This window comes from Notechis scutatus, chromosome 2 (genome assembly GCF_049901735.1).
Source record: "Notechis scutatus isolate UNSWTSFEM ecotype Mainland chromosome 2, rNotScu1.2, whole genome shotgun sequence".
Classification (NCBI taxonomy): Eukaryota; Metazoa; Chordata; class Lepidosauria; order Squamata; family Elapidae; genus Notechis; species Notechis scutatus.
In genome coordinates this window covers 110743894-110758527 of record NC_142010.1, presented here as the reverse complement: position 1 = coordinate 110758527, position 14634 = coordinate 110743894, and the positions used below count along the sequence as shown (strand labels likewise).

General features: G+C 36.2%; 1 protein-coding gene across 1 annotated transcript; it reads right to left on the bottom strand.

Annotated features, from left to right (window-relative positions):
- Positions 1–436: 436 nt before the first annotated feature.
- MRPL38 (mitochondrial ribosomal protein L38) lies at positions 437–13966 on the bottom strand. The gene is made up of 9 exons (XM_026667490.2): positions 13827–13966; positions 12010–12189; positions 11305–11439; positions 10994–11202; positions 9279–9351; positions 6028–6073; positions 3927–4085; positions 2744–2880; positions 437–854 (listed from the first exon to the last, which is right to left on the bottom strand). Exons 1-9 carry the CDS (start codon positions 13891–13893, stop codon positions 718–720), a joined length of 1143 nt encoding a protein of 380 aa, XP_026523275.1. The 5' UTR covers positions 13894–13966; the 3' UTR covers positions 437–717.
- Positions 13967–14634: the final 668 nt, after the last annotated feature.

Sequence of the window (14634 nt, the reverse complement as noted above, 5' to 3'; positions counted from 1 at the left end):
TTGTAATCATAATTGGGCCCTGAGGGGCAGTCTGGTGTAGTGGTTAAGGCACTGGGCTAGAAACCTGGAGATAGTGAGTCCTCCCTTAGGCCCAAAGTCAGGCCACTCTCAGCACTAGGAAAAAGGCAATGGTAAACCAATTCTGAAAATCTTGTCAAGAAAACTGCAGGGACTTGTTTAGATAATCAAGACCAGCTCAGAAGAAAACACTCCCATACAATCTCAGTTGGAGGGTTTAATGCAGGCACAATGGAACTAGAGGGAAGGTGCTGCCCACACCTACGCAAGACTGTCCCAGCAACCTATGCCTGCAAGTGATTCCATGTGCTTCTTCCCAGGAAACTGTTTCACATATTTTGAAATCATGCTTTTCTTTCTTCTTTAATATGAAAGATAATGCATAGTCCAGCTTCTATAGCAATTGAACACTTTGCAGCATGTAATGTATTTTATTCAAATAAAAATATTTTATTCTTCAAGTTTTCTTGATCAAATACTGGGGGGAAAAAATCAGCAAAACATCTGAGACACATATACACAAGAGAGATGGAAACTAGATTTTCTTCCAAATGGGTTATGACAAGATGGGTCACTTTCAATGATATTTTATGGAACTTCTGTTCTGTTCTTTTTTTTTTTTTTGGGGGGGAGGACCACACACACACACATTGTTCTGTTCAGTTCTCCTATGGAAATAAGTACGGTATGTTCGCCTGCTCAGTAAATGCCGTAGGTGGGTTCATCACTGTCCCTGTACCTGTCCAGGTACCTCAGAGGTTGACGGTGTGGATATTTCTTCTGGGGAGGATGATATCTGGGTGGCCGAACAAAGTCAAACACTGGTTCCTTCATGTCTATAAAAGGAAGAGAAAATGTCAGCACTTCTCAACAATTACAAACATAACAAGCTCTGGTCTTAAGATTCTTAACTCAATGGTCGACCAATTAATGGCTCATCATTTTTCTATTGTTTATCTGTTATGAACTGCAGTATTTTTTACTGTGCCTTGAAAAAGCATATGCTTCCTTCTCTTCCTAGTAAAGTGAAAAGAAATGAAAATTAATTATAAATCCATGTCCAGATTGTGGATGATCCACAGTCACATTCTGCTGGTTACTATCTGTTCTGCTTGTTTCTTGCTGAAGTAAGTTTCTGATATGTTCAGAAATTCCTGGACTAAATAATTCTGAAATTTCTACACTCAAGTTATTCTCTAAATAAAACCACTGACTGGGGTCTGGAAGCTGCACCAACTAACAGTTTATGGCTTAAAATATACCCAGTAGTACAAGACTCAACAGTCTTAGCATTAAGAGCCTCAGTGGCACAGTGGTTAGAGTGAAGTACTTCTGCTGACTGCTGGCTGCCTGCAATTTGGCAGATCGAATCCCACCAGGCTCAAGGTTGACTCATCCTTCCATCCTTCTGAGGTGGGTAAAATGAGGACCCAGATTGTTGGGGGCAATAGGCTGACTCTGTAAACCGCTTAGAGAGGGCTGTAAAGCACTATAAAGCGGTATATAAATCTAAGTGCTATTGCTATTAGTATTTCAAAAATAAAATAGTTTCAAGCTAAAGTTATTGCTTGAACTTTGAAGAAACAGAATAGGAAGAGGAACTTTTCAACTTTGGTATTGGAGAAGACTCCTAAGTACATTGTGGACAGGCAAGGGAAAAAAAAGGATTATCAAATAAATTAATCCAGGGTTCCCACTTGAGTCACGAATGACCAGGTTCAAATTATCCTACTTCAGACACATTATATGATGACCTAACTCTCTGGAGAAGGTGATAATGCTGGGAAAGGAGGAAGGAAAAAAAAGAGGAATACAACCAGCAATAAAATCAATTGGCTCAGTTACAGTTGTGATATTTGCATTACTGGAGAACCTGAAAGACCAGGTTAAAGATAAAGCATCAGGGAGAATATTAATATGTTTGTGGTTGCTAAAAATTGAAGCCAACCTGATGGCACATACTAAATCAATAATCACTACTAAAAACCTGAAATACATACGGGAGACTTTTTTAATAATTTCAGAGAAACTGCCAATGAAAAGAACATAATGAAACAGCAATAAACATTCCTCAAATTTATCATACAACTAACAAGGAAATAAAGGGAACTTAATCCACAGTGTGATTGCTTTGAGGATTTGTCCATGATGTTTTCTTGCTAGTGGTAAGGACATGATTTACCATTGCCTTTCCAGGGATGTTTCCTTCAAACTTTCTAATCTGGTCTACAGGCTCTGAAATTCCCTAGTAGTTTTCTATCTAAATATAAGCCAGGCATTACCCAGCTTAACTTTTGAGCCTTGATAGGATCTCATGCTGCATCTATAAAGATTTTCACATTGCAATTCCTCAAAGTCTTAGGAGTAAGATTTCTTCTCAGCTCAGCAACTTTCCTCAGCACCCCACTAAACATGGCTCCCACTTGCAGTTTCTATTCCATGCATATTTATTGTGTGCTACATTACGAGTACGTTTGCAAGTTCTCTGCCATAGTATTTCAGTGCTCATTATATGAAACAAGCTCTATAAAAGAGTGACTGATCAAGGGATTTCCAGTTTCTATCAATTTTGGGTTTAAACTACAGCTTACACCCCACTCCTACCCAATTATGTGGGCTTTTTTTTTTCTTTTTTGATAACGAAGTTTAATTCTATCCCAACATTTCATTTCAACCTAAATAAAATGCAAAATTGTAGATATTTTACATGTGATCCATTACTTACTAAGAAGCTCATAAAAGATATTTGTAACAGACTTATCCCACTCGCATTGGAAAAACGCCAGTCCTGCTGGTGTCATGTCACTCTGATGCTTCTTGTAGAAGTCAAATGTTTTGAAGGTTCTCATCTTGAGACTGTGACTGAAGAAATGAAAATACAAAATGCAGTGTTTGTGTTTTGTAATCTCTTCATCTATTACTATCCCACTGTTCAAACTTCAATTTCTGAACTCTTAAAATGACAATATAGATGTGCTATGTGTTGAGCACTATGTTTTTCCCCTAGAAATCATAATTTAATGAGAGTGAGAGTGAAAGTGAGAAGACACAATTTAAAACTGGTTTAAATTTTATACATGTATAAATGTAAGGTTTCTGGAATGAGAAAATTATATCCAATTCTCCTATTCAACAGCTTCCTATAAACAATTTTATCTTGGCTGTGTTCCCTCTGCCTTCCATTGTACATTTGTTGTACAGCCATTTAAAAAATAGAGCTTAGTGGGCATCAACACCTATACCTATTCTATCTGTGGGCATCACACCGGGAGACCCCAGAATTACTTAATATATAACTACAGGCCATTAAACTCTTAATATTAAATGTCTATCAAGATTCTCAGTCATCGAGGTCATGGTTGTCCCAAAGATGCTTTTTCAAGAGGCAACTGAACTTTCTGTTTTTTCTTTCAAAACATTTCACTTCTCATGCAAGAAGCTTCTTCAGCTCTGACTGGATGGGCTCTGACACCATCCAGTCAGAGCTGAAGAAGCTTCTTGCATGAGAAGTGAAACGTCTTGAAAGAAAAACCAGAAGTCCAGTTGCCTCTTGAAAAAACACCTTTGGATCTTAATATTAAAAAAAACTTAAAACTGTTCAGTTTTCCTTCATAAATCTGTCATCTCCTGAGATAAGATGTAACAACCCAATACAATTTTCTTTCATCATTATACTGTAGAACCTCTGGTCACAACCATAATTCGTTCCATAATTTTGGTTGCAACCCGATTTGGTCCTGACCCAAACCCAATTTTGGAAATTTAGCACTTACAAAAAAAATGGCGCAAAAGGGGAAATCAGCCATGGAATAAAAATTGTGAATTTTTTTTAATCAGAACCCCATTTGGTCGTGGTCAGAAGCATTCGTGACCAGAGGTTCTACTGTATGGAAAATGTGAAGAGTTACCATGGTGTTGGCCGCACATCTTCAGTAAAATCAATTGGCTGGTCCTGTTTGAAGAGAAGGAAGACGTAGCGATGGTATCCCGTTCCTCTGGCTGGAAATGCAGGAAAATAATGGCAGATTTCTTGCCCTGCCTCTATTTGGTTGCCCGGAATATTTCCCCTGTTAATATAAAACAGGATTCAATTGTGTTTGCCTGACAATATTCCCCTGAACAAACAAAGAATTCATTCTACAACCACCAAAGGATAGAATTACAGATTATCTTGGGGTAGCTGGAGTTATTCCAATGAGGATAATAATAAAGGTTAGTAAGTTCCCTTGCAAAACTGATTTGCTACTTGGCCAAAGCTGCTAGCAATTTAACTGGGCAGTGTATGGTGCTGGGGAAACCCATAGCACATCCCTCAGGGTCTTTTCAATTTACCAAGTAGAGTGCTATTGTATTCCAAAGATCTCAGCTCTGTTCTAACCAATATTACATTATAAGGCATGTTTCAGAAATCAATGCCATCTTCAGGGTTCTGTCAAATTCACAAGAATTCCTGGATTAGACAATTCAAAGCTCTAAAATTCATTGAAGGTCAGACAGCTTTCCACCAACTTTAAGATGTGTGGATTTTGTGGCCACACAGAGAATTCTAAGACTTGAAACCCTCACATTCAGAAAGCATCCTGTCTGGGAAGGTTGAGGTTAAGAATTTGGAAGGCCCTGGGTTTTATTCCTTCTAATATATATATATTTTGCAATACAGACTATCTTCTTGGTTTTCTAGTTCCATATATTCTTGCCCTCTTTTTGCCTTGTGAGAGAAAATAAATCACTCATATATAATCTTGTGGCATTATTGAACTTGGTGTTCAAAATTTAAAATTGCCTTATATTAGATAGAATATTGCTGGATAGATATTAAATAGATGAAACAGACAATGTGGGATAGTGGTTGAGAAGCATGATTGGGATAAGGGAGATCCAGATTCCTCATTCATCTATAAAGCTTATTCTTTATGCAAGGGCAAAATGACAAACTATGCACACCATCACAACCTCCTTAGAAGGTAGGTAGGATGTACAGATGAGAGGTATGCATCATCAGACTAATATAGGGAGAACCTCTCACCTTCCAGATACTGCTAACCTACAGCGTTAGCATCACTCACCACTGAGCACACCATCTGGCTTTGCTGAACATTTTGTGTGTAATGCCATCTGGAAGATCAGAGGTCTACCTGCTGACTGACACTGACCGCCATGCTTTTTCAATAACACAATTTTATTTCAGGCCTTTCAATTGGGAGGGATCTGACATTCAACTTCCGGCCTTTGACATGCAAAGAACATGTCATCACCCTAAACTATGGATCCTTATTTGCACTATCTTAACTAACTAATCAAAGACTGAAAAAAATTGCACAAAGAGGAAGGAGGAAAGAAGGATAAAATAATTTTTCTAGGGCTCAAAGAGGAGAATAGACATGGTATCCAAATAAAAAAAATTGTGTATTTTCATTCCAAGTCAGACATATTCAGAGCAAACTACAATTGAAATCTTCCTTGGCTTATTAGAATGGTCCAGTTCTTATCACATCTGGCAAATGTGCTGGCTTGTCAAAAGTAGAAACCTCCAAAGAACCAATATCCACTCTTTTCTTAGCTTTGGACCATTGAGATCATAGACCTTTATTTAAAAATTAATGGCTTCAAGTACTTGCCTTACAGCACACGGAGCAGAGGTGGTCAAACATGTTCCAGGGCAAGAAAGAATAATTTTAAATGAGAAAGGGTGTAAGCTGCTTCATTAACGGAAGCCAATGGAGTCTGCTGACTTGAAGGCCATCTATTGGGATTGCCATAATAGCAGTACACCGAGCAGTGGAATAGGCTAGACTAAGATCCCATCTAATCCATACATTCTATGATTCTGTAATTATGGGTGGATCAAGGAAATCAGCATGGTAGTACACCGGAAGCTAAATTTTGAGATTCTATTCCAGATTTCCTGAATATGAAAATGAAGCCCACAGTGCAGGAGGTTGGATTAGAACACCTCCAAGGTTCCTTTCAGCTCTGTTACTCTATATTCTGTACTGTGCTGATACTCACACCAACCAATGGACGTACTCCAAATTGCCATCAGTCAGGTGTCCATCTGTAAACACAAGATATACAAAAAAACCATAAATATACAACTTATCTTACAAAGTATGTCTTTATTATACTGTTTTGGCTGTAGCATATTCAGTTTGTTTTCTTTTTTACCGGAACAGTTCATTTTTCATGCTACTGTAACAAAGCTTCACAATGGTTTCTGTCATGCCCCTGGTGGAGACTGACTCAGAGGGAAAGGAGGAACAGCTGACAGGGAGTGGAAGTGTGGCTCTGGAAGTTGTGGAGGAGGCTGGGGAAGAGCAGAGGCCGGCTAGGCAGTCAGAGGAAGAACCAGGCCCATCCCCTCTTCATCCTAGGACACGCAGGGAGGAACGCAGAAGGCAACAACTTGGCTTATGAGAGAGGAAGCGGCCATGATCCCCCTCATTGGTTGTAGCTGGGGAAAATAGTATATAAGAGACAGTTAAAACACAGCGTTGCCAGAAGCAAAGTGTGTTTTATTTTGGGCTGAAGTTATCTTGGTTGGTGTCCTTCCAACAGACTGTGGCTTGTTATCTCCTTGCAGTTGGTAATTACTTATCTTGGTCTGTTGTGGAATTTCCTTCATTGTAGTTTGTTTTGGGTTTTTATTTCACCTCTATCTGCTCATTAAGTTCGGACTGTATTGCTTTCTTTTGAAGACTATTTTTGAATAAGTTTTATCTCCAACAGAGAATTATTGAACAGTGGGGCCAAGTTGGAGGCATTAAAAGACAATTATTATTATTTTTTTAGGATTTATTCTTGAACATTCTTGCTATTCTTGTTGGGGAAAATGCCACCTGTAAAACATCTTATACAAATTTTCTTTATATGCTGTTGACATTGTCATTTTATAATTTTGAGACCACAATTTTTGCCATTTCTCTAGAACAATCCTATATCCAAAATTCTTCCCCCAAGCAATCATAGTTTCTTTAACTTGTTCTTCTTCTAGTTTAATTTCTAGTAAATATCCATACAATTTTTTAATCACCTTTTCATCAGTACCTGTCAAAATCTTATCTAAATCAGTCAGTTTATCATAGAAACCTTCTGTTTTACAATCTTTATCATACCTTGAATGTATTTGCGCATATGAAAATGTTGGAAATGTCATCAGACACCTGGCTCATATTACCATATGTGGTGGACTTGTGCGGATGCTAAAAAATACTGGACTAAAATCCACACGTGGTTGGAAAAATTGACAAAAAAAAACGTATAGATTTGAAACCAGAGATATTTTTATTGGGAATTTTACCTGAAATATATAGTAAAGATTTGAAATACCTGATTGTAAATGTATTAACAGCGGCTAGGATTGTATTTGCTAAAAACTGGAAAAATGAGAAAATACCATCACAGGAGGAAATTATTAAAAAAATATTGGAATGTGCTGAACTGAGCAGATTGACATTTGAAATTAGAGAACAGGATGATAAACAATTTTATAAAGTTTGGGATCTATTCTATCAATGGTTAGATAATAAAGTATAGTAACAAAATATGTAGACTTTTAGAAAATACTAAATATATAAAGATGTATTCTTTTCTTATTATATCTACAAAATGATTTTAGGATAGATTTGGGATGATAATATGAATTGTCACAAAACAAATTAAGTAAAATATGATTATTTCCTAAAGCATGAATGAATAAAAGTATAGTCAAATGATTGATTAATAATGATACCAATGTATTTAATATTGGATTGAAAATACGAGATCATATACAATGTAATTGTAACTGAAGACTACGAAATGGAAGCACAAAACAATTTGTAAACCAACTGGCACACTGTATGTACATATATGGAAGATGGCCTGATGTTTTTATGTTTTGTTTGTTTTAAAAACCAATAAAAATTTATATATATATATAAAAAAGACAATTATTTACGTTTTGGAATTTGCTATGTTTGTGTACACTCCGGGTCATCACAGCTTCTTAAAAAACTGAGTGACAAAGGTTGCATAATATTATATAAAGAAACATTTGACAAAACAACTCCTCTCCATGTTCTGATACATCTACACTGCATATTAATCCTTAGTCATCCACTGATTTTAAAACTACAATTAAGTTATAATACAATATTTAAAAATTGCAAAGCATTTCTAACTATTGCTCAATATCTTTAAACAAGGAGTCCTAATATTGTGTGGTAGTCCAAATGCCTAAAGTGATAAAAAAAAACTGGGACTGAGGTTAGACTGGACAAGGATTATAAGCTTCCCAGAATCACTAGGATAGCAGGATGGGTGACATATGAATTAATTAAATAAACAAATACAGCTATTTTCTATAAACATTTTAATTTTAATCTATGACTCATGGGGTTGCCAGATCTGGCAGGCAATATTTCAGCAAAAGCCTATAATGGGCTTGGAAAAAGGTAAAATAGCAAGTGAGTTTGGATAGTGGTTAAACTTGATCAGCTTTGAGAAAAAATCTGCAGCTTTTTTATGTTGCTCACAACTTCTACAAGCTTTAAACACAGTCTAGGGACAAAGAAACTCTACCTAACAAAAGCAAGAATTATCTAAATTAAATTGAACAAAGATCTAGGCCAGGGATCCCCAAACTCTTTACTTCATCAACCTTCATGGATTTTCAAGTTGTTCACTAACTCTCAAACATTATATGAAAATAATTTAATAGATATTTTAATACTACAAACAATAATAATAGACGCCTTTAACACATCGAACAACAAAATCTGCCTATCCAGGTCTTTGGGAAGGTTTTGATAGCAGGAAAAAATACCAAATCCTGTTTAAACATCTACCTGACCATGCTACCATAATAAAAGAGACAATTCATGGTTGCTCTCATCAGCGACTAACTGTTCAACTCTGGGTAACACTGTTTCACTGGACTAGAGACTAGAATGGAATTCTAGAGAAACCCCCCAAAAATGATCCCCCCAATTGACCTTTTATTATTTATCAACCTGCTATTGATTCCCAGCCATTTATCAAATGACTCTGTGGGTCAATATTAACCACTTTGAGGAACTCCAATCTAGGCAGTTTTTCTTAATTACATGATTTCTGGTTTTTTTTTTCTCTATAGACTTTTGCACTTAAACTAAGTGTCTGTTTCCGGTGCAGCAATTGGATGTTAATCAGAAGCTCCATCAAAATATGCAATGGAAAATATTTTCCAACAGTTAAGAAATCCTATCATACTAAGAAAGTATTCCTAACAGAATGACACTTACCTAGATTAGTGAGCAACAATGTCCAAAGTGTTCCTTCATCTGCTTCAAATGAGACTTCAGGAGGATTAAAAGCCTAAACAGGAGAATACGACATTGAGTTTTAAATAGCTATTCCCTCATCCCCACACCCACCATAGTCCTGAATAAAGAATTACAACTTTAATTGTATGCTATCCAGAACTGCTGAGGAGTTGAGTGGCCTCTTAACTGAAATAACAATTTGTGGTCTTAAACTATACTTGCTCTCCCAGCTGTTCACAACTTTCACATCAGTCAACAGACATTTATGGCATTTCTTGATGATTGTAGCATGGACAATCAATACTAACATTATCAAGAGGCTGCAGTTAAAAAGATGCAAAAAAAGAGGGGAAAAGGTGGGGGAGGGGGGAAACAAATTTTGGGAGCCATGGATTGCAAAAGGAAAGTTAGTAAACCCCCATTATAATACACAAGTGGATAGAAAGTATATTTCAAGATGTTTGAGGAATTTGGGAAGGGATTGTTTTCAATCAGGATGTGTACAATAACAATCTTGATGATTTACACACCCCATTTCTTCCATTTTAGTTACAACTAGGAGAAAATAACTGGTCCAAAGACATATTTCCTAGCTGCATGAATTTGGGAGATTCTGTGGACAATAAAAAAGGTCATACTACTGTTATTGATAACAGAAGTCTCAGCCAAACATCAACAGTATTCCAAATAGCTATCTAATTCTGTAAGATTATTCTGGCCCAGGCAAAATTTACAAGTAAGGTTGAGGGTCAGTAGTTGAAGCATCTTTTGTCATGATTATGTAATAGGTTAAGAGCATTATATGGTCCCAGATATTTAAGATGATGGTAGTTTCCACTTTACTCATGCTTTACTGGTGCAACTGATACTTTTTTTTTCTTCACAAAACAATTAATTGCTGATTTTTAGCATTTGTCTATACTTAGTTGAACATTGCTCCAGGTATTGTACTAAAAAAATAGTACACAAACATTTCATCAGTGAAAGTTATATTCACTTTACAGTCCTCACCAATGCAATTGAGACTGGCAACTGCATTGCTAAGTGACCCAGTTGTAAAGTAAACATCAGTAATGTCACTTCTAGCTCATTAAGCAAATTACCATTCACTGTTAAACACAATGTTATGTTGATCAGAAGCTGATAGGGAAGGTCACAAAAGGTGAACACACGACTGCAGAACACTGTGACCATTTTAAGTCCATGCTGGTTGCCAAATGCCCAAATTGTGATTATGTAATTGTGACAGCCACATCCTCTAGGATTAGTCATAAGTCCCCTTTCTCAGCACTACTGTAATTTTGAACAGTTGTTGAACTAGTGATCAGTGAGTAAGGATTATCTGTAGTTAATCTGACAAAGAGAACACTGCAGGTATCTTTCATTATAATTACTCCTATTTACTAGGTGTTATATTGTAGAATTAACTTATAGTAAATCTGATTTCATTCAGCTTAACCCTAACAGCTGTAAACTTGCAAGGTGGATATTCCACTGGGACAGCACTATATTAGTACATAGAGAACATGTAACTATTAACATGTTTAGAGTAATGACATATTCATTAGGGACAATTTTGTGAAACGTTCCAGGAAATTCACTTTAGTGTCTTATACCTAATACGTGAATAGCAGACAAACCAAAACCAAAAAAGGATGCACTTTATCTCAAAACTCTTATTCTTGGTATAATACCTCTGTGGCAGTAACCACGTTTCCATAATAAACTGGCATAACATAATTCTCATCCTGGTTATATTCTACTTTTAGAAGCACTCTGGGAACAAACATAGCATTATCAAACAAGTCCCGGTACAGTCCATAGTGTTCTGCTAGTTGTTTCTTGTGATATGGGCCACTGGTTCTTTCCCATTCAGCTTTGACATCATCTAGAGGAATCTGCACTGCAAGCAGAAACAAAATAATTTACTTGTTAAGTAAACAAAATGGATAAACTCTTGTGAATGCAAAGGAAATAAATGCTGGGAGAATGGTTACTAACATACATGTTCTGAGCCAGGATGCCCTTTCCAGTTCTGGATTAATTAAATTTTGTTTCCTAAGAGCCTTTCTCTCTTTATATATTTTTTTTCGTGATAGAGGAAGACTGGGCAGACCAATGTCGATTTTTGCCTCTTTATCTAAGATTTAAAAGAAAAGAGATTATGCAAAATAAATCTTGTAGCTTTCTATACAATGTACTGACAAGCCATAACTACTTGAAAAATTGGGCAGAGTCAATGTCTTGTTTAAATAGCATGCCTTAAAAGTGAAAATAACCACTTATATTCTATCTTAGGATTTGTAGAAAGTGCCTGTTGTAGATTTGGAATCTCTGATTTACAGAGCTCTTAATGGTAACAGAATTCATTACAAGTTAAAAAGGGAACAAATCGGTTAATTTTTCTAATAAAGATGCCTTGCTTTTTGAACAGAAACAGTTGTTCTGTTTCACTTTCAAGATATAATTACAAAAGCTAAATCATTAACTTTATTTTGTTTATACCTTCCTGTTCACTTTCTCAACAGAATTGAACATTACAATCCAATTCATTATATGTTTATTCAAAAATATGTTCTATCATGGTCAATAAAATGTGTAAGTACATAAAATGCATTATGCCCTTGGGAAAAATGTTGAAGTATTTGATCAAAGCTACCAGAGAGGGGAAAAACTGGGCTGGGATTTTGTGCCCTTCCATAGTCAATACCTTCCTCTGGAGTGATGAATTTCTTATATGTTCGCCACCAAGGAGTTTTTTTATTCTCTTTTTCTGCTACCTTGAAATAGCGAGTGAAAACACGATACTTTTCCAGTGCTTCCAAATTACTAACATCAATGTCTTCATTAGGCATTGGTCCCAGAGGTACACCCAGTTTGCAGAGGATAGCTAGAACAAAAACATAAAACAAAATAATTTGTATTTGTGTCAAAAATTATCCTGTTGGATCAAAAACACAGTAAGCTAGATCTTCATTTGGGCTTCTCCTATTCATATATAACCATTCTACAATGGACACAGGAGCAAAATGAAGAAAAAAAGACTGCAAAAGCAGATAATTATATTAAAATTTACGTTTAATTTACATGTTTAAATTGTTAGACCTAAATACAGTTTGGAAAAAGGAGAAAGAATCAAACACTGGATCATGACACTCATTTCTACATTTATCTATGAATTGTATGAAATAAATAGCATAATATAGCACCAAAACATACCATCAATTTTTCTGTCTCTCCATTTGCAAAAGTATAAAAACTATTTTTAAAAACTAATTTTAACCACTCAAAACATAGTATTTTAGCTGCAATCAAAATCAATAAAATGCTTATACACATAAAAAAGGCACCAATACTACCAGCCACTTTTAATAATCTGTTTTATGTTAGTTTCCAAATACTGAATGCAAAACCAAACACACAATTATTAATGGCATAAGTCAAGGGTCTTCAGACTTGGCAAGTTTAAGACTTGTGGACTTCAACTCCCAGAATTCCTGAGCTAACATGACTGGAGGAGGAATTCTAGGAGTTGAAGTCCACAAGTTTTAAAGCTGTCAAGTTTGAAGACCCCTGGCATAAGTAAACACAAATAATGTTGTTCCGTTCAAACTGGGATCAGTCCATCGTGGGCATTGGTGATAAGCATTTTACAGAATGAAAAAGCAATCTATAGCACTTAGCAATAGCACTTAGACTTATATACCATTTCACAGTGCTTTAGAACCCTCTCTAAGCTGTTTATAGAGTCAACATATTACCCTAACAATTTAGGCCTTCATTTTACACACCTCAGAAGGATGGAAGGCTAAGTCAACCTTGATATATCTATAACCAATCTCTTCATACAAATTGAGAGCAATGTCATCATTTCTAGCCTTTATTAAAGTGACTGCATTAAAAAAAATGCTACAGCTTTAAGGATCCACCTTTCAAGCAAATTTCCTGCACAGAAGCATGAAGAAAAGATCAACAAATTAACAGCAGAGATGTGCACCACTTGTGCAAGGTTTAAATTCATCTACCAAAATATTTTCAGTCTCGGTAGTCTATTATTGTATGATTGTCCGGGTTTCTGCAGCCCAGAGAGGGTAAACCTAGCAGAACCTTACAAATTAAGATGAATACTATGCTTGCAGGAAAACCTAAATCCATCCAACTCTAAACCACCATTCCTGAGATATTTCAACAAAGCCCATAAAGGTGATATCAACATTCCCAGACACAGGGATGCACTGGAATATAAGAGCTGAAGAAGCTCCTTGGATGAGAAGCGAAACATCTTCAAAGAAAAACCAGAAAGTCCGGTTGCCTCTTGAAAAAAGCACCTTTGGGACAACCATGACCTAGAATGACTGAGAATCTCCATAGACACTGGAATATAATGGAACAAAATTTAACAGGAGGAATGATCAAAAGTTGACTTCTAAAGTGCAAAATGAACGCGGGGAAGCCCGTTTCACGAAGCACTGAAAGGTCACCGGAAAAATATACCCCAATTTCCACTCCCGCTCTAGCATCACCCACCAGTAGTACTAAACCCTCTGCTCTTCCGGAATCCGCGCAGGGCGACGTTTAGAACGGGCGCCGCCATTTTTGCAGGATCTTAGGTTCCCTCTCTTGGAAAGGGTCCCTCAGGGCGCTACTGGCGCATATGAGTGACGTCACGCCGAAGTTCTTTCCCGAGTGCCTGCAAAGGCTTTTTTTTAAAAATATTCTCATTCTTTTAATAATTCTTCCAAGCGTCCACTTCATCTGCCGATTCGTAAAATCGCATGCTATAACAAGCAGTGTGTTTCTTTGAAATTAGCTGACTTTCCACTGAGACTATAGTACAGTAAATGTATTTAATTAAAATGTACTTAGTTAAAATGTATTTAATTAAAATGAGGATTATCAGTCAAGAGCAAAATGAACAAATGTATAAACACACAGAGAAAACTCCCTGTAATAGTTTTATTATTTTAGAATTTTCATATGACAACTTTTACTTTGTTGGAGAGATAAGGATCACCTTACAGTATAAATTTTACAATTATAATCTAATGAACAAGTCAAGCTGATGCCCCTGGTGGCATTAAACAAGAGTTAAATATCCATGGTCTTCTTTCATTCTGCTTAAATGTATGCTCGTCTAGCTTTTTTTAAAAAATACCTGTCTTCTGAAACTGATCTTTGTTATAGTTAAGGAATCTTATGTATAACCAGGAAGTCTCAAAAAAAATTTTTTTTTGAGACAAAAAGGTGATTTGGGCACTTGCTATGCTATGGTGTACAGTTGCACAGGTAGCATTTGATTCAAAGGTCTGTACTTTAGGGCTGCAACCTAGGTATC

What these genes read in the sequence shown, in the direction of transcription:
- MRPL38 (XM_026667490.2), bottom strand. Translation starts at nt 13,893, where the DNA reads ATGGCGGCGCCCGTTCTAAACGTCGCCCTGCGCGGATTCCGGAAGAGC. An exon ending in GAGTACGTCCATTGGTTGGT is followed by an intron (nt 4,086 to 6,027) that starts GTGAGTATCAGC and finishes TTATATTAACAG; the next exon opens with GGGAAATATTCCGGGCAACC. An exon ending in TATCTTTTATGAGCTTCTTA is followed by an intron (nt 855 to 2,743) that starts GTAAGTAATGGA and finishes TTCCTTTTATAG; the next exon opens with ACATGAAGGAACCAGTGTTT.